Source organism: Carassius gibelio, chromosome B5 (assembly GCF_023724105.1).
Source record: "Carassius gibelio isolate Cgi1373 ecotype wild population from Czech Republic chromosome B5, carGib1.2-hapl.c, whole genome shotgun sequence".
NCBI classification, from domain to species: domain Eukaryota; kingdom Metazoa; phylum Chordata; class Actinopteri; order Cypriniformes; family Cyprinidae; genus Carassius; species Carassius gibelio.
In genome coordinates, this window is record NC_068400.1 from 10221439 (window position 1) to 10247908 (window position 26470).

The following is a 26470-nucleotide window of genomic DNA, read 5'->3' on the forward strand; positions in this document are numbered from 1 at the left end:
TTTCGATCAGACAAAAATTTATGATTCAAGCTTCAAAGTCCACCTTTAACTGTACTTAATGAAAGCTGCTGATATGAAGTGTTTTTACAATGGCTGTTGCTGTGTTGACGACTAAAATTCCAAAATAAATATTTAATCACAAACTAAATTAAATGAATTAAGATTTAATTGTGACTGCTATATTTTGTGGTTTACATGCTTTCCCTTATTTCTCCCGTTGTGGTCTCAAGTTTTTTTTTCTTTCACTTACGTCTTTTATGATAGGGAATATTATTAAAAATGTAGTTTAAATGTAAAAAAAAAAAAAGCCTTTGTTTTTAATTTCGCAGTTCAGAAATACCTAATTATGTCTCAAAAGTCTGTACATTTTTGTAAACAGCTTTTATTTAATATTTTTTACATGCTTTCTGATTCTCTCTAAGGAAAACACTGGGTAGAACTAAAATAAAGACAACCAGTAATTTAAAGAAAGCATGTATAATGAGAAAAGACACAATAAAAGCTCTGTTTGAGCTGCTGATACAATAAAATAAACCGCAGTTTGTGCTTTTTGCTTTTTATTCAACAGGACAGTTGACAGTGAGAGGAAATAACTAGAATAGTGTCTAAACAATAAATATTTATGACTTTTTCAGTTGTTTGTGAATCATTTAATAGATCAACAAACAGCATTTCTATGTACCGAAATATTGCAGACTTAGAAAAATATACAAAGTCTTAAAATTGCTTGTTTTAATTTACATGTATGCATTAGCAGACACTTTAATCCAAAGCAGGACTGAGGGAAGTGTGTGTACAACATCAGTGAAATAAAAACTCCTTCTCTGCCACTGAAAACAATTCTTCTCACCTCAAGCTATTTCTTAAAGTGGTTCAGACAATACTAGACACATCCATCCCTACTGTACGATGCTTACAGGGTGACATAAGGGACATTAGGCATTAGATCTCATGCATGCCACTTTATTCATGCATTGGTCTGGAGCTCAGGCGTGAGGTTTATGAGGGTGTTGCTGGCTTGAACGAGTTCAGAGATGGAGACTCTTCCTCTCTGTTTGATGAAGCGAGCCACAGCGTCCAGCTCCTCCGGCGTGATGAAAATAAACTTCCCTCGGTCGTCGATCACTCCTGCACAAACACATCGGCTTATACTGGAGCGCTCACTTTGACACGGTACACTCCAGATGCTTTATGATCTCATAACACACATCAAAGTGTGTTTGCAATTAGACTAATTCAGACAGAATGTGAACAGCCCTAGTACTGCCTCAAATGTGCCAGGGGCATTATAATAAAAATATTAAACTGACACCAAAAGCATTAAAAAAAAAATTACATTAACTGAAAAAAATAAATAAATACTTTATTTACTTTTTGATTTACTAAAATAGAATAAATACAATTAAATTAAAAATAAGAGTTTATTAAAACTACTTAAACATATAATAAAACAAATATAAACAAAATTGAAAACAGAAAATATAAAACTAAAAACGGATTCAAAGTATCAATAAAACTATAAAAGCATCTTAATGATACTAACATAACACTGGGACTGACTGAAATCAATATAGAAATAATGCCTTTTCTCTTCAAATACTGATGTATGGGATTATTTAAATAATTAAGTAGTAGATAAAATATTTGTACATTTAAAATGTTAAATTATTTTGGATTTTGATATTTTAAGAAAGTTTAACATTTCAATTTTTTTTAATTATTTATTTTTATGTGTATCCACTGCATTTGCAACCTAGTTTATTACTAGGTTTTCTTCATCAAATTAAACTAAAAAATAAGATTTAAAATAGTTCAATACTTTAGTGAACTAATTAAAAAATATTATTTTGTCAAACTAAATAAATAAAAATAAAATGATATTTGATTAAAATTCTAGAGATTTTTACAGATGTCCTTTAATGTATCTCCTTCGTTTCCTAGTTTCATCTAAAGCAAGTAAGAGACTCTAAACATGTTTTGGAGTAAAGTTATTTCTTCAGATCAGAACAGAATTATATCGAGTGACACACGCACCTGTCAGGGAGCCGTCTGCTATCAGGTCCTGCAGTCTGGCAATAGCATCCTGACAAACAGAAACACCTTCAACAATCATCTAAAAGCACCGTGTTCAGAGGTCAGAGGTCAGCTGTGAACACTGACCTGTGTGCGCATGCTGAAGCGGGACGCCAAATCCTCCAACAAAACCACTTTAGATGTCTGATCGGACAGAGAAACAGAGTCAGATCCACGATTCATCTTACAAAAGCAAAATGTAAATAAACTTCAACTACATACAGTTCTATACATTATCAAGCACTTTTCATTTTTTAGTTTTACAACTATATAATGTTTTATCATTCTTGTTTTGACTGATTCCTGAATTTTATCACATGCATTCAGTTCCAAATAAAAAGCAACTTTAAAAAAAAGAAAACAATAAATTATATCTTCCATTAATAAAGACTTTCATTTACTGTATTATCAAGAAAGGTATATATAAAGAATATATATAATATAAACCACTACATCTACTCAGGTTAAAAAAAAGTACAGTTCTATAAAATACTTAAAGAGCACTATTTTGTCTCACAAATCTCAATGCAGCAGCTGTAATCTGAACGCAGGTGTTACCTGCACATACTGGATGAACTCCTGCAGCAGGCTGCGAGACTGAAACACACAAACAGGAGATGAGTAGTGATGCAGAGGAAGTGAAGCGGACGCAGGAAGAGAGACGTACCTCCTGTTCACTGAGCTCCTCTGCTTCTCCCTGATCCTCGATGACGAAGGACTCCTTCAGCCGCAGGTACTCCTCCTCCTCCTTCCGCTCCTGCTCCTCCCGGGACCGCTGCAGCTCCTCCTCCTGGGACAGAGAGGAACACACGGCTTTGGGGAACCTTCACACTGATCTAAATGGCACTGGAGTTAAACACATACAGCAGCGCTGACACGTGGTCAGAACGTGGGTTTTTATTTCAGAGAGCAGTTGGAGCAGTGGCTGATATAAAGCCCACAGAGGTCTATATAGAATCACACTATATCGTTTAAAAACGGTTATTATAAAGCAGAGAGTTCCGGTCCTTGATTCTGATTGGCTGAGCCGTGATCAAAGCTGTTGTGAATTACTCTACAAACACACACCTTTGTTTACATTTGTGTGTTGCTCGGCAACCACATTTTGTAGCAACCACAACTGATTCTGAGGAGCTACATTGTTTGGTGGAAGAATACACTTTATATGCTCCGTTTTATTTTGTGAAACCTTAGTACATACATGGAATTACAGTTTTATAAAAGCAATAACCCAGTGAAGCCGTGGTTTACAGTGAATTTATTTTTTTAACAACGCCCCTCAGCGGTTATAAATTCACTGTAAACCACGGCTTCTTGGGGCTTATTGCTTTAATAACACACGCATAACTATTCCTGCACTGGAATTGAATCTTTATTTTTGTATTTGTATGTTTATTAATATTTACTAAAACAATAAGAATGAATTAGAGATTTATACTTTGAATAGCAACTTATTGATGCTGAATTCATATTGCAGTAGGGTTTGCAAATCAAAAATAATAATAAATATATATCTGAAAGAAGACATGAGATGAAAGCAAAACTGAGCAGCGCATGAAGACTCTGTGAGGTGCTTAATGCTTTATGTGTATGAAAAAGTATTATTTTAATTATTAGAAGAACTGTTAAACAAAGTCAGTAAATGATTGCAGATGAAGAATGGAAGCTTCTGTGCATCAGCGCTCAGGTGCTGTCAAAATAAAAGTCCTATTTGCAACACTTATAGGCCAGACAGAAAAACTTTGGTCAATAATATCAGCCTTGGCGATATATACTGACCCGTCTTTGCTCTTGCAGTCTCTCCTTCTCTTCTTCTTTCTGTCTCTCTTGATCTCTGAGCTCCTGCATCTTCTTCCTCTCCTCTCGCTCCTCCAGCTCGGCCTAAAACACACACACACACACACACACACACACACACACACACATTAATGACCAGTCTCCTGATGCGGGTGAAAGGTGAGGTGTAGCAGCATCATTGTAACCTCTCTCTGAGCTTTCCGTGCTTGTTTCTCCTCCAGCTTCTTCTGTTTCTTCGCTCCGACTTTAGCAGCGGCTTGAGGACGTTCCTCAGATGGCAGTCCATCGTCCTGATCCTCATCCGCTTCCACAGGACTGTCCTCTGAGGAGATTAGAGTTTAGGGACAAATCTAGAAGTCTTCTATGAAATACTAAGACTGTATCCAAAATCACAGACAATATAAGACAATTGCTTTATATTACAAGTTTTCTGGAATGTTGTTTAAATATGCAATTGAGGCCTTATCTAATTAAATATGCACTCATTTGCATACATTTCCTGAACAGAAATCTGAAGATTTGTTAAAGTGAGGTTCTTGTTTAATTTTACTGACATATTAAAGGTAATGTTTTTTTTTATCACTCCATAAATCAGAAAATACTGTTAATAAAAAACCTTTTCACCATTTTTTTAGAAATCAAATGTTGTACAAAATAAGTGTGAATAATATATGTACAGACCTTCAGAATATACCGGGGAATAAAATGTCATATTTGGTGTGTGCAAAAGAAAAAAACATTACAAACGATATAAATTGGAATTGAAATCTAAAGACACAAAAAGATAAAGTGCAATAAAAGAAACACTTAAATGTGCATTTTCATTTACACTGGTCTGAAAAAAAGACATGATAGAGAAGCAAAATTGGTCAAAACTGAGCAGTGCATGAAAAAAAAAACTGGTTTTGCCTGCAGTGTCTAGCCTTGAATGAACCTAAAATGACATTTGCAATAAATGTAGCACCCTCTTCTGCATGTGCTATCTGCTACATGTTTACCGTTGTCTGCCGGCTGCTGCGCGCGCTGGACGTTCACTCTGCTGTGCAGGTTTCTGCGGCGCCGAGGCATTCCTGCTGGACGCTCCTGTGCCGGCTGAGGACGGGCCACGGCTCGGGGCACATTCTGACCATCTTCACCATCAGCTGCTGGAAAACAGACAAGCTCAAGAGCTGGGGTCATTCAACATTTAAAAGACAGATAGCTAGATATTTGTGACACAGGTCTTCAATGTCAGTTTTTTTTTAAATCAAGATCTATGCATCATCTGAAGCTGAATAAATGATCTCTCCAGTGATGTGTGGTTTGTTCGGAGGACAATATTTGTCTGAGATACAACTATTGGTAAATCTGGAATCTGAGGGAGCAAAAAAATCTAAATATTGAGAAAATCATCTTTAAAGTTGTTCAGATGAAGTTCTTAGCAATGCATATTACTAATCAAATATTAAAGTTTTGATATATATATGGTAGGAAATTTACTAAATATCTTCATGAACATGATCTTTACTTAATATCCTAATGATTTTTGGCATAAAAGAGCAATGTATAATTGTGACCCATACAATGTATTGTTATCTATTTCTAAAAATATAACTGTGACACTGATGACTGCTTCTGTGCTTCAGGGAGACAAATGTGTGTGTAGAACCCCACTTCAAACTCATTTAAACTGGTATAATGTATGCCGTATACCTTTTAGAAATATTATTTGGAAAAAGCATTCTACACAATATCTTACTATTCTGAAAATTGTGTTCTTTCTTTCTTTCTTATATTTTTTTGGTTACTTATTTGTATCTTTTATCTAAGTTGTATTATTTAATTATGATTCTATTATCCATATATTTTCATCTAACTGCTTATGCATTTATTTGAATAAAATTTGTATTTATTTAACTTTTTTTTTTTTTTTGTTAACTTTTTAATACACCCCAGTTTGAAAATATCTGTTCTACTAAGTGTACAGAACATTAAAAAAGAAAACAAGATTATACAAAATATGTTTTTAGGGAGTGAAAGTTAACTAAAAGTAAAACTACTCTGGAATGATATTTCTATTAGATTTAATTAAAACAATACTCCAAGAATGGGTCAACTAGCGCTGTCAAACCATCAATCGCATCCATTGTTTACATAATATATCTGTGTGTACTGTGTATATTTATTACTTATATATTAATACAAACGTATGCATGTGTACATTTAAGAAAACTATGTTATATGTATATATTAAATATATTTATATATAATAATATACATTTTCAACTGTTTGTGTGTGTGTAATTATATAGATAATAAATATACAAAGTACACATACATATATTATGTAAACAAAGACTTTTATTTTGGAAGCGGCTAATCTTTTGACAGCACTTCTGTAAACTTGAACGTATAGTTTCCGTTACATTTTAGGAAAGGGGGGATTTAATTCTTAAAATGCAGTGACTGCACATCAAACCCTCCACTAAGAGTCTTTATACAGTAAAACCAGCTTTGATCAACACGAATCATACTGGTTTTATGTCCGTAGTTCACTCACCTTCTTCAGTCCGTCCACGAACCTTCACAGCAAACACGATCAGAACGAGCAGAATAACCACAGCCACTATATACACAACCACATCCATTTCAATCGCTGAAAATATAATAAATACAACTCTGCTAGCAACTCTACCCCGCTGCGTGCAGCCTTAGCGGAAGTTGACGTTGCTTTAGCGAGAGCGTCACTTCCGTCTTACAGCGCGTTCCCTAAAGGGGCGGAGCAACTTAAAAATATAATATAAACACAATTATGTACTTTTATTGACTATACCACATATTAACAATATAATACTGTAATATTAAAAGATTAATTTTCCAAACTTAAATATTATTTAAATTATTTAAGAATTGTATATATTTAACTATACTTTATTTATATAAAATAATGAAAGAATTAATGTTTTAACGCGATATATCTTTAAATTTATGTAAGGTAAATCTTAAAATACTTCTTTACAAAAAAAAAAAGTAGTTTCAAAAGTTTGAAAATCCAAACCAGCAAAAAAGGTAAATAATAATAATAATAAAATAAAGTAATGATAAAAACAATACATTTTTCTAAAAATGCATTGATGCAAAAATTCTAGAAAACTCTGATATTACAAAAGAACCACGTTTACCTGTTTATGTCTAAAATGTAATTTATTAACTCAGAATACAAACTACTCATGTATTTATTCAATGTAGAAGCCAGATATCAGTAAAATAATGCTAATAACATCAAGAAAACAAATCAAATTTGTCTTATTTATTAATACAGCAGGTGACAGTCGATTCTGACTCCATGTGGACTTATTGATTTAGACAGGGTTTTTTTTATTAAACTAACATTAGATGAACCAGAATAACAAATGAATTGAAAAGCAGGACAGAACTGAAGAGAGATCGGATTAGCTTCAGCGTTGCTCATGTGGAGAATTCCTTCAGCGCCCAGGATTTGGTGGCGATTTCCTGCCGGAGTCTGGAATATTCCTCTGCGAGAGCCTCAAAGTCCTGGCCGTAGATCTGGAAGGAGGTCAGCTTGGACTCCAGCGTCTGTTTGTCCAGCTCTGAGGACTTCAGCTCCGCTCTCAGCTTCTCTCTGAAGACAGTCACAGACGCACACCGACTGAGGATGACTGGTGTGCTCACACACTACATGTAGATCTGACTCAAGACCGAACACACTAAATGAGTCCCTGCAGCACCAAAGCAGTCTTAAGTCTCTGGGGTATATTTGTAGCGATAGACAACATTACATTGTGTGGGTCAAAATGATCAATTTTTCTTTTATGTCAAAAATCATTAGGATATTAAGAAAGGTTTTGTGCTTCAGGGTCACATATAAAATTATGACAAACATGTTTTCCTTAAAAATAGTGCACCGATGCATTTTGCTAAATATGAGCATTAAAGTTTAGGATTTCTATAATGCTTTTCTAACAGACACATTTTATATTAATACTATTTTATAGACTAAGTTTTTATTAATATTTTGAATTCTCTTTTATTTTTATATTTTCAAATTTTAGTAGTTTTGTTGTGCTTTTGACAATTTTTAATTCTACTAATATGGCTTTTTATTTTAAGTTCAGTTGTATTTTCTATGCACGTTCAGTTAGTAATTTAACTTATTTCAGTGCTATTTTAGTATTAATGAGATGCAATTACGGTAATGACAATTATGATAATATCTGTTTTTATTAAGTAATTTTGTTATGCGTTTTGGTAATTTCATTAGTTTTAGTTTTACATGGGTCTATATAGTTTTTATTTATTATTATTTCAGCTTCAGTCATGTTTTTTGTCTTCTTCATTCCAGAGGGAAAATACACACATTAACCAAGTCAAGCATCACTTTTTCAATAAAACAAAAACGTTCATGTTAATATGGTATGACCAGGCATGTGTGCCATCAGTCTCATGTGTGTATTTATATATAATGTATATTTATTGATTGATTGAACAGAAATCTTTTGAATAGTTTTCATTAACAGAGCTGCACAGATGAACGCTGGCCGGAGTCACTCACGTGATCTTCTTGTGAGCCGCGATCTTGTCTCTTGTGTACGTGTCCAGCTGAACCTCCAGCATCTCGGCTCTGCAGGAACAAACTCATCTTTAGGAATATCCGGATGCCCTCAAGATCACATTCAGGAGCACAAGCACTGATCGTACCTGATCTTCTGCAAACCGATCTCACATTTGGCCTGGAAGTACTCGATCTTCTTCCTGTCTAGCTCTTTCTGAGCCTTGAGCCGGAGATCCAGGACGAGACGCTGGAGGATGTTCATGCACTTCAGCAGCTCCTGACAGACAAACACATCATCATCATCAGACGCTTCTCGTGTTTAATCATCATCAAGTGGCACTGAATCATGTTTCCTTTATGAGTTTGTCAGGTCTGAGTGTGGTGTCTCTAGACTCACAGACAGGTAAACGTGTGTTTGTCTCTGCAGTAACGCCTCGTTCTCTCGGTTCTTCTCTGTAAGGCTCTTGGATCTCTTTTGTTCAGCGTCCAGCAGTTCAGGAAGTTTGGAAAGCTTCACACTCCTGAGACCCTCGCTTTCATTCTCTGAGAGAACAGATCAGATCAGAACTCTGCAAACCTCCATCATTAAACACAGCATGGCTCAGCAGCGGCGCTCGCTTTACCCCACTCCGGCTGATAGTATGTCAGGACACTGACGGCCTTCTTCTTCAGATGCTGCAGGAGTTCTGATGACAACCTCTGCTTCATCTCTAGCAGCTCCTGGAGGACACACATGAAAGATGCTCTTTAAACAACACTGACTGCATCAGCAGACCATCACAACTCATCATTACCACCAAATATTACTTCTATACTATTAGTTTCATTAGTATTATTTAAATAACTTGTGCTTTTGTTTGCTATTATTGTTATTTGTTCTTTTTTTTTTCAGTAGGTTTAATTGGAATTTTTAATGTATTATAGTTTTTTTTAGTACTAATAAGCTTATTTCAGCATTGATTTAGTTTTTATTGATATTCTGTATCAGTCGAATCAGCAGTGTGTTTAATATATGCTTAATTCCATCTTTAATCTCTAATTTATGACATCGGGGTTATTATTGTTTACTAAAATAATACATTCTGATAACTGAAAGAAAGCTGAATAGATAACTAAATTGAGATAAACATAAAACTAAATGGTTTCTTTGATGACATTAAGGATGAAGTAGTTCAGTGTTAAGACATTGTACGTCATACTATTTTTACTGGTCTCTAGGTAATTACTTAATAAAAAGTGATTTAATGAGCGGCACCTGCTCAGGAGGCATTAGTCTCAGGACTCTTTCAGCAGTCAGTCCCAGAATGCCGCTGTGATCTTCACTGCTATCCGAGCTGATGTCCATCTGTTTCACACACTGAGCCACCGTCAAACACTGCTCCAGCGTGCTGTAGAACTGAAAACAGTGTCACATGCTGCTCAAAGTCTGCTGGAGCATTCACACCATTCACTAATAAAACATTACACTCATTTACTGCTGGATTGTGTGATCCGTTCACTGTTACGTGAGAATAAATGAGTCTGTCACCTTACAACAGCCTTCATTCACAGTCATAAGATCTAAACGTCCTCTCAGTAACTTCTGAAGTCTGTTGTGCTGCTATAATAACTCATGTTTCTGCGTGACGTCTGCTCTACACTCAATCATGTTCGTGTCGCACCTTGTCCTCCGCTGTCAGAGCGCTGGAGGCTTTACTGAAGCGGTTCTCCTGGACCATTTCTCTCAGAACCCGATGAACGCTCTCCACACGCAGCCAACACAACCTCTGAGCGTGCAGCTCGCGCTCGGCCTGCAGAACACACACCAGAGATATTAGAACCACTCTGATCACTGACAGGAAATTACATATAGATATAAGATGAGAAATTACAGTAAAACAATTAGAAATGATGCCTTCACAACTAACCAAATAAGTTTAAGTTGAAGCGCTATAATTACTGGCTCGAAATAAATAGAGACTGAAACTGAACTGAGCTAGTAGAAATAAACTAGGAAAATAAATTTAAATAATTAAATCTACATTTAAAAATGTAATTAAAATAATTTAAAAAGACAAAAGCACACAGCAAAATTACAAAAAATATACACTAAAATAAAAACGACAATTTTAAAATTATAAATAAATATAAAAAATACATTTATATAAAAAAAAGCTAATTTAAAATATGGATATTCACTATAATCGCATACAAATACTACTAAAATAATTCCTTCCATATATAATCTACATATGACTCTAAAAATGTGACAAAGTGTGTTAAACAGACATTACGAAGACTTTGAAGAGTACAGTTTGCTGGCAGCTTAAAGCACTGTCAAAATAAATAATATTTCATAAATACATAAAGAAGGTTGTGGATATTTTATGAATGAAAGGCTTTGATATAATATATGCTGTTTTTACAAGTGCATAATAACTGAAGAGGCTAAATAGTGACCATGAAACCTTAAAAGAAATAATGACCAGTCTCTAAAACATTAACTTTTCTTTCACTGTATTTCAGGTAAACACGGTTTTTGATCAGCTCATGCTTTCAGCAGGAGTCGAACCCCTGACCCTGGTGTTGCGAGCACACACGCTAGGGTTAGTGGTTGTGAAGTGTGCATGAGTGTGTGGTCTCGGACCTTCTCTCGGTCCCTCCTGAGGTGCTGTGTGAGTCCGGTTCTGTCCACGTGCTGACACAGAGTCGCCAGTAACCTGCAGAACCCTGGGTTCTGGATCAGATCCTCCTCTGAGATCCGGGACAGAGGGAAAGCTGCTAACACTGAAGACACGAGGAGAGAAGGATGCACTCATATTAATCACATACTCATCATTGCGCTGAGGAGACAATAATAATACATCTGTTTTCCTTAAAGTACGAAGTTTGAAACGTAGAAGAGCAAATCAGTTCAAACCTTGTTGATGTAAAGTGTCTCCTTTACCGAGAGTCGAGACAAACACTGAATCTGTTCTCTGAGACATCACTGACATCTGACAAACATCACATCGGCATTAAATTATGTTAAATGGGATAAATATTTGATTTCATTTTACTAGAGGAAAAAATATTCTATATTAATCACACAGTCGAACAACTCAGTAACTTACCCGGATGGTTTACACTTAGTGACCGCTCAGCTAAGGTTAGAGAGTAATGATTAAATAAAATTACTTGTCATTAATGTGAAATTATTCATTATAATATAAAAAAAGTTCGGTCGCCCTTTTACTTTGTTGACATCCTCTCTTCGTTTTTACTTTCCCGCCAGGACAGCTGATGATCACTGCGCATGCGCGACTGTGTGCTGAGCTGACTGGTTCACTGCCTGTAATGACGTCGTTTGAAATCTCCGGTTAAACCAATGAGGTTCAGCCCTTGATCCAATATATCAAATAAAAGTAAATACTCACAGACCAATGAAGTCAGTTTTATATATATATATATATGTGTGTGTGTGTGTGTGTGTGTGTGTGTGTGTGTGTGTATATGTGTATGTATATATATATATATATATATATATATATATATATATGTGTGTGTGTGTGTCTGTGTATATGTGTGTATATATATATATATATATATATATATATATATATATATATATATATATATATATATATATATATGTGTGTGTGTGTGTGTGTGTGTGTGTGTGTGTGTGTGTATATGTGTATATATATATATATATATATATATATATATATATATGTGTGTGTGTGTGTGTGTGTGTGTCTGTGTATATGTGTATATATATATATATATATATATATATATATATATATATATATATATATATATATATATATATATACCAGTTCCGTCAAAAATGATATTATAAAACATTTTAATGCGTTAACAGTAAATAATACCTACTTATAATATATCCTTTTTTTTTTTTTTTTTTTATCAGAATCAGTCTTGTTTCCTAGTGTTCATTTGAGCTGGAAGCTGAATTATATGTATAGGTACTTTTTTAGAGGTAAAAAACGTAGGTAAGTTTTTCCAATGTTGGTTTATAAACTTGTTCTTTAAAAAAAAAAAAAAACTCAATTGTCCTGTTGTACTGTTGTACTGTACTGATAAAAATGTCTGTCCCACTTTACCAGTTGTAGTGTCCCGAATTTACCTGAAAAAGCCTGAAGAATAAAAATGGGTGCTTAACATTTTTTAATCTCTGTATGTTTAAAAAAAAAAACATATTTCACATAAAAAAGATAAAAAGATTTGTTAAAGCATAAATATTGTTGGCATAGATTTATTTGTATTTAATACACAGTTCACTAAAAAAAGTGTCCCACTTTTGCTGACAAATATGTAATTTAACCTTGAACAAAAGAAAAACAGGAATAAGGCTAGGGAAAAAAGAAAAACTTGAAAAATTAATGGTTACAAATAATAAAAGGGAGGTCTAGATCTCTATTTATCATCATATATATATACATTTTTTATTCTCAATGTGTGAGGAAAAAAGAGGAGGAAAAGCAAGAAACCAGCAAAATATTGTTGCCTAAAGTATTCAAATGATATTATGATAATTACAGAAATACTGATTGATGTCATTTTTTGTTTCTCCCATAATGTTTTTATGTATACCATATACCATTAAAATACAACAATGTGAGAATTACAAGTACAGTTGTTACTCCAAACTCACATTATAGCATTGAGTGTTTGAAATAATCTCCTTCTGTGAACTGATACAGCTTATCACAGAATGAGGCAGAAATAATATTATTTTACAGTATTCTATACAGCGATAAAGATGATTAGCACTGCATTAAAACCATTTATATATACACTGTTTGTATACAAACATGCTGTTGCAATGGTGAGCTAATTCTCTACATGTTGCAGTCACTCATTTTCACGATCCAGTATAAAAGGAGAAAGAGATGTGAAGTCACACACATGAGACAGTGTGATGCTGTGTGTCTCTGTCTCCAGTTGCTCCTTATTCACCATCAGCTGATCCTGAGGAAACAGGCTGACGTCTCAATCCTGAGAGTCCTCCAGTAAAACACACAGACAGTCACATACGAGTATGAGACCTTACTGCGGTCACATCACATCAGTAGATCTACATCAGGAAACTCACAGCCAGAGATATTAACATATTCTGTCACACTTGGCTACTGTTAGGGGCAAGGAACGATGGAACTCACACAGAACAGACTTTAATAATCCACATGATGAAACACATAGTACAACAATGTTCAGAACCAATAAACACAGACTGCACAGACTGGAGCTAAATACACAGGATAATTGGAAGAAACGTGTATGGGATGACTAATACAACTAAACAAAGACAGGAACCAGACCAAATAAGGGAACTCTAGAACAGAAACATTATAACATTACAATTTTTTGCCAAATTAATTACTTTAATGTTTCTTTTTATTCATTTTTTTTTTTTTATTAAATATAATTTGTTTTATTTGTTTTCCCTGATTTCATGTCATTCCTATTACCCTCATCAAAAAAACTCTCATAAAATAATATACAATCAGGTGACATGACTTCTAGGAGGTTATGTCACCTCTGGATTCACTTAAATCACAAGTATGTTTCTCTCACTCTTCCATGATGTTTTATTTTTGATTATTTATTAGGCTTGACTCAGGGTGGTGAGGTGGCATCATGCAATGTTAATACTGTAATCATTTTAAAAGATGTATATTTCAACAATTATTTATTACATTTCATATAATCAATATCTACAAGTAACACCCTTTCAATGTACAACATGTGCTTTTGTGAATGTGACTATTAGCTAACAACTTGCAATTTACTTTTTAGAGTAACAAGTTTTGACATCTGAGTAACAGGGATGATATAGATTAGGTGTCACCCTGTTTTTAAAGATTGTCTGTGTTAAATACAAACATTTAAAGCTCATCCTGGATATATTATTGCGTTAATGCCTATATCCTTCAGTGGCATATTGTCATGATCAGGTCCTTGAACTTCTGTTTATTCACCACCAGAGGTCATCATCCACAACACAAACTCACACTACACAGTACACCCTGGACTACATTTCCCATGCTCCATTGCACTAATCACATTCACCTGATAACAATCACACCATGCACCTGAGACCAATCACACACACACACACACACACACACACACACAGCACAATCATCAGACACGCTTTATAAGCATTGGACTTCCCCTCACACATGGCTGAGTATTGTTCTGCATGTATCCCTCTCCTAGCGATAGCTGTGATACAAAGCCATTCCATGTTTGTTTTCATAGACTTGTTTCAGTTTCTAGCTTTCATAGTTTCGTCTTTTTCTTGCTTTTCCCTGTTACTCGTGTTTTGACCTTTTGCTCTGGATTACCCCTCTTGCTTAGCCTTCTGGATATTGTCTGTTCATTGTAGACCCATGCTTACCCTAAGAATATTCTTTGTCTTGCCCTCAACCTGTTTGCCTGTTACTACCATGTCTCTTTGTGTAATAAAAGCTTGCATGTTTCACATCTCATCGGCTCCCATGTTACACGTATAGTATGCATCCATGTGAATACAACTACAATCTAGAGCAGCAAGGTGACGGCACACCACCATGGGTCACCACAGTCTTGCAATGTTCAAGAAAGTGAAACAAAATTTATAGGTCAAGATCTTGTTCTTGTTTCGGATTATCACATAAAGAACAAGATCTGCAGTAAACATCTTCCTTGCCTAATAATTGAGATCAGTATATTTTGTGTATATTATTAAGTTCTGTAAGGGCACACACACAAGATGGACACATCACCTAATTATAAAACCCTTAAGATATAGGATCCCTTATAAGTGTAATGTGTTAATCAACAATGAACTGACTTTAACAGAAAAACTGACTGATAACTATTGTCATACAATTCTGCCAAGTAAGTGCAAAACAATAAAATGCAATTTAAAATGCAAAAACTAACTTTAACTATATTTTATTTTGGACAAGGCACTTTTTAAACATCTCTCTTGTAAATATATTTATTTCTCTCAATTGAGATGTGGTCACCCTCCAAAATAAGGATGTTCTTGGTCATCTGATTGGCAGATATAGAACTATATATATATATATATATATATATATATATATATATATATATATATATATATATATATATATAAATCTGAAACGATCCCAGTGAGAAGAGGGACTAAAATGCTGCTCATATGTGAAAACTCACATAGCTCTAATTAAACTTTATAAGGCTTGTGTTGGTAACAGGGTTGAAAAAACAATAAATTATGAGGTATTACATTGCCTGAGACTTCATAGCCTGGCACAATACTATTTCTTGTCATTTGAAGGTGTCTTCATTCCATGAATGTAAAAAGATGTTGTTGCCCGTTCGATTTCTATTATGCAATCGTTTTAAAAACGATTGGGATGTTTTGTGCACGTTAATTGTAATTGAATTCATATCTCCTAACTGTTATAGCACACAGCACACCCTGCATACTGAGCTGCCTGCATCCGGGCGTCACCACAAGAGATGCAAATGAAGTGAAAAGCGCAAGAAAAGCGCGCTCCCAGTGATCTGAATCACAGAGTTTAACTCTGTTTCAGCGCGTGCAGGTCGAGCCTAAACCTGTTTATCCGAGATTCTAAGGTTTCATCGCATCGCAACACTTCAGTCAGGACTGCAAAGGTTGGGTAATGATGTGAATTGTGCTATTTTTCATTATCAAGCTGCAGTTGGATACGTGAATTTTTTTTAATTTTGGTTTGACTCATAGAAATTGGTGTATAGGTTTTTCACATGCAATAGAGAAAACCGCACTGTGATCGGCTTAACACTAACCATCCTGAACATTTTATCAAGTGCTTGCGAAAACAGAATGAGTTTATTGTTTTTAAATGTTAATGACGCAGACCGCGTTTAGACATATAAATTAATTCTAAAAATCAAATTCTTTCTCACTTTGACATTACATCAAATGTGAAATGTTGCTAAAGAGCCATTTCATGACACAAACTTCTGTTTTTGGAATTTACATTCAATTTTTTTAAATGTAGTGTAAAATTGCATGTAATATTATAAAATACAATATAATAAATAAAATAAATATATAAACTCAAAGATTATCTGATAAACATACATACTGTGCTACATAAAGGATATATATTTGGAACATTTTACAGTTGAAGTCATGTGTGAAGATCAAATAATCTTTGAGATTAATATATTTTGAAATTTAATTACATGTCTAAATAAATAAAGAAACATTTACCAATATGAAACGAATGTCATAAAACTCATTTAAACACAGTGCAGTGGTTATGACGCAATCGTTAGCCTATTTTTACAAAAACTGTTTATACGGGGCCATAATGTAACATAGAAGGTAATGGAGCCCTTTATACATTGTCGTGTATCTTTAGAAATAAATAATGGACAAACGGAGTCTTTAAAGGGGGGGGGGGGGGGGTGAAATGATCGTTTTCACTCAATATCCTGTTAATCTTGAGTACCTATAGAGTAGTTCTGCATCCTTCATAACTCCAAAAAGTCTTTAGTTTTATTATATTCATAAGAGAAAGATAGTCTGTACCGATTTTTCCCGGAAAAACACGAGTGGCTGGAGGCGTGAAGTGTGGGCGGAGCTAAAGAATCACGAGCGCGAGTAGGCTTTTGCATTGAGAGCGTTTGGAAGCTGTGACATTACCTTGAGGAAAAAACCATCAGATTCAGATTCGGCGTATATTTATGATCCAGAATCAGATCCCGAGGCTGAAACTGAACGAGAGCAGCAGCAGCAACGACTCGCTCCGAGCGGGGCTCGAACCCGGGTCTCCGGCAAGGGAGGGGACGCACTAACAAGGAGGCAGAGATATTTGAAGCAGTTTTACTCACCGCCTGCAGTTCCAACACACGATCGTGACCCTTTTTCGTTGGGATTGCATCATCCTTAAGAAATAAACGATACGCAAATCCGGCGTCAAACTGGGCCTTGTTTGTAAAACAAGCATCTTCGAAATGCAGGGAACAAACACAAACACTTTACCAAACACTTTAAACTCCATCCACTGGTCCCTTAATGCTGTTTCTCTTTTGGTAATCTGTGCAGGGTTGTCTTGCCCTGGCAACCAAAAACACACTTCTTCTGTGACATTTGGCGACGCTCTCGCTCTGATCAGTGAAGTCTGTTGTGCTCTCAGTGCTCTGCTATATGGGAGCGCGCTCTTCCGGCAGAAGTGCCTCAGGACCCATATAAGGAAATTCAGCTCCATCTAACGTCACACAGAGCCATACTCGAAAAAAACTTTCCGAAACTTGTGACAAACCGGAAGGAGTATTTTGGGGAAAAAAATTCTCCTTCAAACGTACAACTTAATTTTTTAAACTTTGTCCATGTTTAGCATGGGAATCCAACTCTTTAACAGTGTAAAAAACTGTATGCATGAAATAGCATTTCACCCCCCCTTTAAACGCCTCAGATGTAAAGTTATTCGCTGTCAAAGTGACGCCAAAATGAATGGGAGTCAATGGGAATGCTAACGCAAGTGAAGTTCTGCTACAAGATGGCGGCACCCGGCCGACTTCAACTTCCGGTCGACTTCCTTGCCGCCTGGTCCTGGAGAACCCACTGCACATTTTGTGAGGGGCGGGGTCAGCAGAGCTCATTAACATTTAAAGCAACGTGCTGAAAAAAGAGCTGGTTTTGACAGGGTAAAAATGATGTTTTTTACACAACCATTGAGAAATCTTAGCCCCAGACAAAGTAAGTATCATGCGTTTGTTTTCAAACTGCTTTCTTGGCACTCTGTAAGATTAATTGCTAAAGCTATCATTATTGTCTCTGCTTGTTTTCACTGATGCTGCCTTCATGTGCTATCATGAATGATCACGAATAGGAATGTGGTAGGTAAAAATTGCAGATGAAAGCAATGTGAAGTCTGCTTGAATTTGTTGAGCTCATGATCAGAAGTGGGACTTATAAAGTTTGTAATAGCATGCGATGGCACCATGAGACCAGCAATGTTTGCTATTTTTATCACGCTATGCTCACCATCTCTGTAATTCATAAACTTGAATTTATTATGCACAGTACAATCAGATGAGATGATTTTCTGTAAAGATAACAGTATTGTACTAATAGTGGAATGTTTATTTGCACAGGGACTGGTATTGCCAGAGCATGCTCTTGAAGCTCCACCCTCTTCTGAAAAGGGGGCGGGGAGCACTAGCTCATTTGTATTTAAATGGTCAAACACAAAAAACGGTGTCTTTTGGCACATGCCCTAAAAGTGGTTTTAAAGGGGTCATATGACATGGCTAAAAATACAATTATGTTACGTATTTGGTGTTATGCAATGTGTTTATGAGGTTTAAGGTTAAAAAACACATGATTTTCCATATAATGTACAATATTATTTCTTTCTGAAATGCATCGATTTTTACAAAGCTCATCATTCTAAAAAAGCGAGGTGTGCTCTGATTGGCCAGCTATCCAACTTTACAGAAACATCCTCCGTAAAATGCGCTGCACACATCTGAATATTTGGCTTGAACAGTGTTGAAATATAACTTAACCACTGATTTCTAGTCATGTCCTCTTTTGGAAGACCAAACAAAGTAGTTTCACTTTTACAATAAAACACACAGTGTCTCTAAAAATGGCGCAGAGAGAATAAAAGTTATGCCTTCTTTCTTTGGGTGAACATATGTGCAACGTTATGCAAATCTTCCCACACAGTGACGTAGAGATGTGGGGGCGTGTTTAAACAAGATGTTTTAGTAGGGTGTGGATGAGTCTTAACTTTTATAAAGAATATCTCTTTGGATTTGAGACTTTAGTCTTTGCAACTTTACAGATCAAGAGCTTGCAACACTCCAAAGAGAAAGAAAATAATTCAGTTGCATTATATCACCCCTTTAACAAGCTATAAAAAATATGTTTGTACTTTTGAGATAAAACTTCACATATACACTCAAGACTTGTTTTACTTGTAAAAAGGAGCATAATAGGTTCCCTTTAAAGTGTTTTACATCCCCAGAGAAATTCATATTTTAAAAATCATGATAACTAGATTCATTATTAAAAGGAATAAAATCAGTTTATTCATGCAAGGCAAAGGCTGTTTCCATCATACCAAGTTATCTATGCTGACAAACATCTCTGTGTGTTGCGGTGCACAAAATATATTGATTTACAGCACAGTAAAAACTTTGTTTATTAATTAACACATATACAAACCTTTATTTTAGGTCGTAGGAGACATTATGAAGTGCTACTTGCTAAAAGGACCTTGTGAATAATCCCAAACCTATATTTCAGTCAAGAAATGCACCAATTAATTGGCGTTTAGAACTGGTCTCTCCAGAACCCTCACAGTCCCTTGGGCGAACGATAAATGCTGGATCTTCGTCAACAAACCTCCCGCCAGAGACTGGTGTTTTTTTTCCCTAGAAGAAGCTTACAATGAATTTACCTTAGTGCACATGTCAGCTCTTTTAATTCTGCGCAGGTCATGCACCACTTCCTGTCTAAGCAGCCCTGCACATACTGAAGAGAGCAACACAGTGAATGTCAGCTTCCCACCCTCATGTAGCGATCTGCCACTCAATCGACTCAGATCACTTGCCCCCCAGATACAGGCTTGGAAAACCATACCAGGCATGTCAGGTTGGGCTCTGCAGATCACAGAATGAGGTTATTTGCTCCAGTTTGCTTAGACTCCCATAGGTATTATTCAAATTTTGGTACAGGACAACAATTCTAACATTCTCCTAGCTGAAGTGCAAAGTCTGCTTGCAAAGGGAACTGTGGAGATGATCCTCTAGTAAAACAGAGAGCCAGGCTTTTACAGCCGCTACTTCCTCATTCCCAAGAAAGATGGTGGGCTCAAGCCCATCCTCAATCTCAAGCATCTGAAACTTTCGCTGATGAAAACCCATTCATGATGCTGACTCTAAAACAGTGCAAATATTCTGCAGGGATTGGTGGATTTGAAAGACACTAACTTTAACATCCCGATAGCTCCTCATCAAAGACCATTCTTGAGAATCATGTTCAAGGGGTTGGCTTATTGAATCGAATCTTTTATTGTCATTGTTTGAACGCAGTACCAGCAACAAAATTATTTGTTGTCTGTCTCTGGTCCCATGCACTTTTATTGAGGCAAAATCCACATTATGACTTTACGCGACAATTGTCTTGTGTTAAACCTCAGTATGGAATTAGATAGCAAGCATTTTGAGTGTCTTGTTCATCATATTTATTAGCAACAGGGAACGTCGGTGTGAACAACGCGTTTTTCTGGTTTTATCTCAGTTTATCTCAGGTTTTTGTGCACTGTAACTTTGACAACTTTTATCTGCATGAGAGAGTAAAGTGGCATGTATCGGCTAACTTTATCATTGCACGAATATGAATTAACAGGCTATTACACTGCCATTGGGACAGATGACAGCCTATAAAAATAAAAGCGGTCACATTCTCAGGAAACTAATGAATTGTTTTGCTCTAAGCAGACTGGAGAGGGATGGTGAAAGTCTTCTGTGAAGTGCAGAGATTAGGTGAATGACCACAATGGATTCCAGGTGAGTTCAAATTCAAATGCTTTTACAGGAGGATAAACGATTTACTTTCTTTACTTTAATTTATTTTATTATATTTTACGTTTGCATTTAGTAGAGTTGGGGTACTCAAGACTCGACTCCAGACTCAAGTACGGAACTTGATCTTGTCTCGGACTCTGCATTTTTAGGTCCAGTCGAGTCCAGGGACAGTTGACGGAACTGACACTGACCTGATGTATTGACTTGAAAATGACATGCAGTTCTTTGAGGTATAGGCAGGCAGGGAAAATACAGTATGGACACACACTCACAGGAAATATACTTTGTGTGTCAGAATGTTCAAACCCCCAGATATTACTTTACAGGTTTCCATTCAGACTTAATCAATTCCATTATTAAATACAAAGTCAAGAAAATTAATGTGTACATTATTCTTCTATTACATAAATATTGATATTCAAGCTGCCATTAAATGCCAGTTTAATGGGTAAATTAATTTATCTTAAACAGAAATTCAGCAAACACAAATACACATTGTTAGGCTTTAATTTGTGCACGTAACATAAGTCGATCTATGAAATGTGTGGAGGCTGCTTCGTCCGACGGAGCTTCTTTCACAGGATTTTGGCTGCTTTATTTTTCACTAACCACCAGATAATGCTGTTTTTGAGACTTGAAGCTTTGAATCCTTTCCTGAAAGAGTCAGAGGAAAGTCTTAATGCTTCACGAGGCTTTATTTGCCCATCACTAGAGCTGGTTATTTGAATCAGGTGTGTTAAACGAGAGACATGCAAAATATACAGAGCAGGGGGTTACGAGGACCAGGATTAAGAACCACAGTTTTCCTTTGGTTACATTTAAACTGATATTGCCTTATCCAGTTGTAAATGTTAAAACAAGCTTAAACAAAACAAGGAAAACCCAGGAGACAAACACAGCACAAAACTCAAACACAAGGAATCTAGTCAAATCAAGTAACCTTTATTTACATAACGCTTTAAACAAAACAGATTGTGTCAAAGCGACTGAACAACATTAATTTGGAAAACAGCGTGTCAATAATGCAAAATTATAGTTAAAGGCAGTTCATCATTGAATTCAGTGTTGTCATCATTTCAGTTCAGTTTAAATAGTGTCTGTGCATTTATTTGCAGTCAAGTCAATGATATCGCTGTAGATGAAGTGACCCCAACTAAGCAAGCCAGAGGCGACAGCGGCAAGGAACCGAAACTCCATCGGTGACAGAATGGAGAAAAAAACCTTGGGAGAAACCAGGCTCAGTTGGGGTCAGTTCTCCTCTGACCAGACGAAACCAGTAGTTCAATTCCAGGCTGCAGCAAAGTCAGATTGTGCAGAAGAATCATCTGTTTCCTGTGGTCTTGTCCTGGTGGTCCTCTGAGACAAGGTCTTTACAGGGGATCTGTATCTGGGGCTCTAGTTGTCCTGGTCTCCGCTGTCTTTCGGGGCAGTAGAGGTGCTTTCTAGGTGCTGATCCACCAATCTGGTCTGGATACGTACTGGATCCGGGTGACTGCAGTGACCCTCTGATCTGGACACAGACTGGATCTGGTGGCTACGGTGACCTCGGAACAAGAGAGAAACAGACAAATATTAGCGTAGATGCCATTCTTCTAATGATGCAGCAAGTACATCGGGTGTTATGTGAAGTGTTTCCGGTTCCGTTTTACCTAATTAATGCAGCCTAAAAATCCTTTAACGGACTAGGATATTAAAAGCGTATTATTTTGTTATGTGTAAGCCAGGTTAAAGAGATGGGTCTTTAATCTAGATTTAAACTGCAAGAGTGTGTCTGCCTCCCGAACAATGTTAGGTAGGTTATTCCAGAGTTTAGGCGCCAAATAGGAAAAGGATCTGCCACACGCAGTTGATTTTGATATTCTAGGTATTATCAAATTGCCTGAGTTTTGAGAACGTAGCGGACGTAGAGGAGTATAATGTAAAAGGAGCTCATTCAAATACTGAGGTGCTAAACCATTCAGGGCTTAATAAGTAATAAGCAATATTTTAAAATCTATACGATGTTTGATAGGGAGCCAGTGCAGTGTGGACAGGACCGGGCTAATATGGTCATACTTCCTGGTTCTAGTAAGAACTCTTGCTGCTGCATTTTGGACCAGCTGTAGTTTGTTTACTAAGCGTGCAGAACAACCACCCAATAAAGCATTACAATAGTCTAACCTTGAAGTCATAAATGCATGGATTAACATTTCTGCATTTGACATTGAGAGCATAGGCCGTAATTTAGATATATTTTTGAGATGGAAAAATGCAGTTTTACAAATGCTAGAAACGTGGCTTTCTAAGGAAAGATTGCTATCAAGTAGCACACCTAGGTTCCTAACTGATGACGAAGAATTGACAGAGCAGCCATCAAGTCTTAGACAGTGTTCTAGGTTATTACAAGCAGAGTTTTTAGGTCCTATAACACCTCTGTTTTTTTTTCAGAATTTAGCAGTAAGAAATTACTCATTCTGTTAGTTTTTCAAATTGATATGCTTTAACGGGCCGTGAAGAAATATAGAGCGGAGTATGATCAGCATAACAGTGAAAGCTAATACTGTGTTTCCTGATGATATCTCCCAAGGGTAACATGTAAAGCGTGAAGAGTAGCGGCCCTAGTACTGAGCCTTGAGGTACTCCATACTGCACTTGTGATCAGTATGATACCTCTTCATTCACTGCTACGAATTGATGACGGTCATATAAGTACGATTTAAAAGACACTAATGCACTTCCATTAATGCTAACAAGGTTTCTAGTCTTTCTAGTGATCATATAATTTACCACAAGTTCTTTCATAGAAAGACACCTGTTATTCAATGTAACAATTTTTAAGGAAGGTAAACACAAAATATCTGCATTTTGTGTTTTTTTTATTCATTTTACACAAATTTCTGACATTTGCCTTGCATCTTTAATTTACAGACAGCCACGTCTTCCACCACGCAGACCAACTCTGATTCAAAGAGGTTCTCCAAAAAGATTCTGTCTAAGTACAGAGAGAAATGTGCTTGATGAATATGGGAAAGTCAGAAAATGGACTTATGGTGTAAAAGACACTAGTAAACAAAACAAAATTGTTCTGCTGGTGGGAGAAACTGGCGCTGGCAAGACGACTCTCATCAACACCATGGTTAACTACATACTGGATGTGAAGTTTGATGATGAAATATGGTATGAAATCACAGAAGAAGAAGCCAGAGACCAATCAGAATCACAAACCTCTGAAATCACCATGTATGAGGTCTTTTCTGTAAAGAATCATGTATCTCTCACCGTCATTGATACTCCAGGCTATGGAGACACTAGAGGACTAGAAAAGGATATGGAAGTTGCTGAGAATTTGGCCGTTCTGTTTCAGAGCAATGATGGAGTTCGTGAAATTGACGCCGTGTGTTTTGTAATTCAGGCATCTAAGAATCGTCTTTCAGACAGACAGCATTACATTATCAGTTCAGTACTGTCTTTGTTTGGAAAAGACATTGTGAACAACATTATGTTTTTAATAACACATGCTGATGGTATGGAACCCAAAAATGTAATTGGTGCCATTAATAAAGCTAGAATCCCCTGCAGACGAGACAAAAGTGGCCAACCTGTTTATTTCTTATTCAACAATCGACAAGCTGATACCCGTCACACCGAGAGACGTTACAGTCGTGCTCAAAGAGGAGCTTGGGAAGACAGCATGGACGATATGAAGCATTTCCTTCAGTCTCTGGACAAAAAGAACAGAAGAAGTTTAGAGTTGACTTCAAATGTCTTGATTGAGCGAATTCGATTTGAAGCATACATCTGCAACTTACAGTTGCAAATTCAAGAGATGGAGATGAAAAAGGCTGAAAAAGTTCAGATTCAAGAGGCAATAATGCAAAACAAGGAAAAGATTGAAGAATGTAAAAACTTTACCTTTAAATTAAAAAAGACGGTGAAATTGAAGGTGCCCACTGAAAGTGCATCATGGAAGAACAGGAAGGCGACGACCTGCACCTTCTGTGAGGAGAACTGCCATGAGTTTGGCTGCTGGTGGGCTTCTGATCCCAGCAAATGTGAAGTTATGAAAAACGGCTTCTGCACTGTGTGCACAGGGAAGTGTCATCACAGCCAACATGTAAAAAAACCCCATAAATACATCATCAAAAACTCCAGCATAAAGGTAGAATTTGACAACTTCTTGAAGAATTTTGAAAAAGCTGAAAAGAATTCCAAGTCGTTTTCAGGTATAAAGGAAAGACTTGACAAAGATCTGCTTGAGATTGAGGACCAGATTTCTATTCTTCTGTTCAATGCTTACAGGACCATCAAGCATCTGTCTCAGATTGCATTAAAACCAGACTCTGCTTTCACTCTTAAACATCTCAACTTCTTCATCCCCAGAGTGAAGGAGGCTGGGAAAGAAAACTGGGTCCGAGAGCTGGAGGAAATGAGGACGAATGCTGTAGCTGAAGAATCCAATAAAGATGCTCTGAGTTATCTTCAACAAGGTCTGGAAAATCTTTCAGTCTGCAATGACAAAGTGCAGACAGGACAGCTGATAAATCAATAACAATGAAGAAAAGTCCTCACAATGAGAAAGAATGCATGTTACTCTTTGTAGATCTGAAGATAACGTTCATTTAACTGCTGTCAAATTCATTTTCATCCCTGTTTTTAGTGTTTATGGCTTTTGACATTTTAATCTCCTGTTCTTTCATGTACTGTGATTACACTGTAGACTGTGATGAGTGGGGACCGGTGGAGTGAAAGTGATGAGCGACACCTGCGCCACTCACTGGGTTTTTTCTGTATTTGATTTTTGTTTTGTTTTAATTGGAATCAGTTGAAATCTTTTTATGTTTTATTTCATTTTTATTGGTATTTCCCTAAGGGTGATTTTATGTCTCTGTCTCTGTATGGTGCTTGTCTTAAACTCTAGTTAAATAAAACTGTTCTATTACAAACGTTTTACATTCTTTTGAGTTCACTTACAATACATTTTCGTTCCACCAAGAAATTGTGTTGTCCAGTAAAATTTGTGTTCCTTCACAAAACGTTTTGTTTATCCAATATATTTTGTGTTCAAGGCAAGTCAAGTAACCTTTATTTATATAGAGCTTTAAACAAATTACATTGCGTCAAAGCAACTGAACAACATTCATTAGGAAAACAGCGTGTCAATAATGCAAAATGATAGTTAAAGGCAGTTCATCATTGAATTCAGTGTTGTCATCATTTCAGTTCAGTTTAAATAGTGTCTGTGCATTTATTTGCAATCAAGTCAATGATATCGCTGTAGATGAAGTGACCCCAACTAAGCAAGCCAGAGGTGACAGCGGAAAGGAACCGAAACTCCATCGGTGACAGAATGGAGAAAAAAACCATGGGAGAAACCAGGCTCAGTTGGGGGCCAGTTCTCCTCTGACCAGACGAAACCAGTAGTTCAATTCCAGACTGCAGCAAAGTCAGATTGTGCAGAAGAATCATCTGTTTCCTGTGGTCTTGTCCTGGTGCTCCTCTGAGACAAGGTCTTTACAG

General features: G+C 36.3%; 3 protein-coding genes across 6 annotated transcripts in view; 1 reads left to right on the plus strand and 2 right to left on the minus strand.

Moving 5' to 3' along the window:
- Positions 1-540: 540 nt before the first annotated feature.
- Positions 541-6590, minus strand: ddrgk1 (DDRGK domain containing 1). Of its 2 annotated transcripts, none has more exons than XM_052557041.1 (9): positions 6410-6590; positions 4869-5012; positions 4056-4192; positions 3853-3954; positions 2741-2863; positions 2632-2670; positions 2161-2217; positions 2035-2083; positions 541-1128 (listed from the first exon to the last, which is right to left on the minus strand). In XM_052557041.1, exons 1-9 carry the CDS (start codon positions 6495-6497, stop codon positions 968-970), a joined length of 900 nt encoding a protein of 299 aa, XP_052413001.1. In that variant the 5' UTR covers positions 6498-6590; the 3' UTR covers positions 541-967. The 2 variants fall into 2 exon arrangements, with proteins under 2 accessions (XP_052413001.1, XP_052413000.1); XM_052557040.1 differs by having other exon boundaries at positions 4869-5015; positions 6410-6589.
- A 444-nt stretch (positions 6591-7034) lies between these two features.
- haus4 (HAUS augmin-like complex, subunit 4) overlaps positions 7035-26470 on the minus strand; it is a 45044-nt gene continuing 25608 nt past the window's right edge. Inside the window, exons 1-11 of one of the 2 annotated variants that reach the window (XM_052557802.1) lie at positions 11637-11757; positions 11515-11544; positions 11322-11397; positions 11049-11188; positions 10084-10212; positions 9678-9818; positions 9046-9142; positions 8820-8965; positions 8569-8699; positions 8423-8491; positions 7035-7492 (exon numbers count right to left, since the gene is read on the minus strand). In XM_052557802.1, coding sequence (XP_052413762.1) covers positions 7318-7492; positions 8423-8491; positions 8569-8699; positions 8820-8965; positions 9046-9142; positions 9678-9818; positions 10084-10212; positions 11049-11188; positions 11322-11397 — 1104 coding nt within the window. In that variant the 5' untranslated portion in view covers positions 11515-11544; positions 11637-11757 and the 3' untranslated portion in view covers positions 7035-7317. Of the gene's footprint in view, positions 7493-8422; positions 8492-8568; positions 8700-8819; positions 8966-9045; positions 9143-9677; positions 9819-10083; positions 10213-11048; positions 11189-11321; positions 11398-11514; positions 11545-11636; positions 11758-26470 lie in introns of those variants that run through there. The other variant, XM_052557803.1, reaches the window with a different exon arrangement.
- LOC127958812 (uncharacterized) lies at positions 15724-25913 on the plus strand. 2 transcript variants are annotated; one of them, XM_052557801.1, is made up of 3 exons: positions 15724-16065; positions 20888-20956; positions 23882-25913. In XM_052557801.1, the coding sequence occupies exons 2-3, from the start codon at positions 20937-20939 to the stop codon at positions 25500-25502; spliced, it is 1641 nt and encodes a 546-aa protein (XP_052413761.1). In that variant the 5' UTR covers positions 15724-16065; positions 20888-20936; the 3' UTR covers positions 25503-25913. The 2 variants fall into 2 exon arrangements, with proteins under 2 accessions (XP_052413761.1, XP_052413760.1); XM_052557800.1 differs by having other exon boundaries at positions 15724-16060.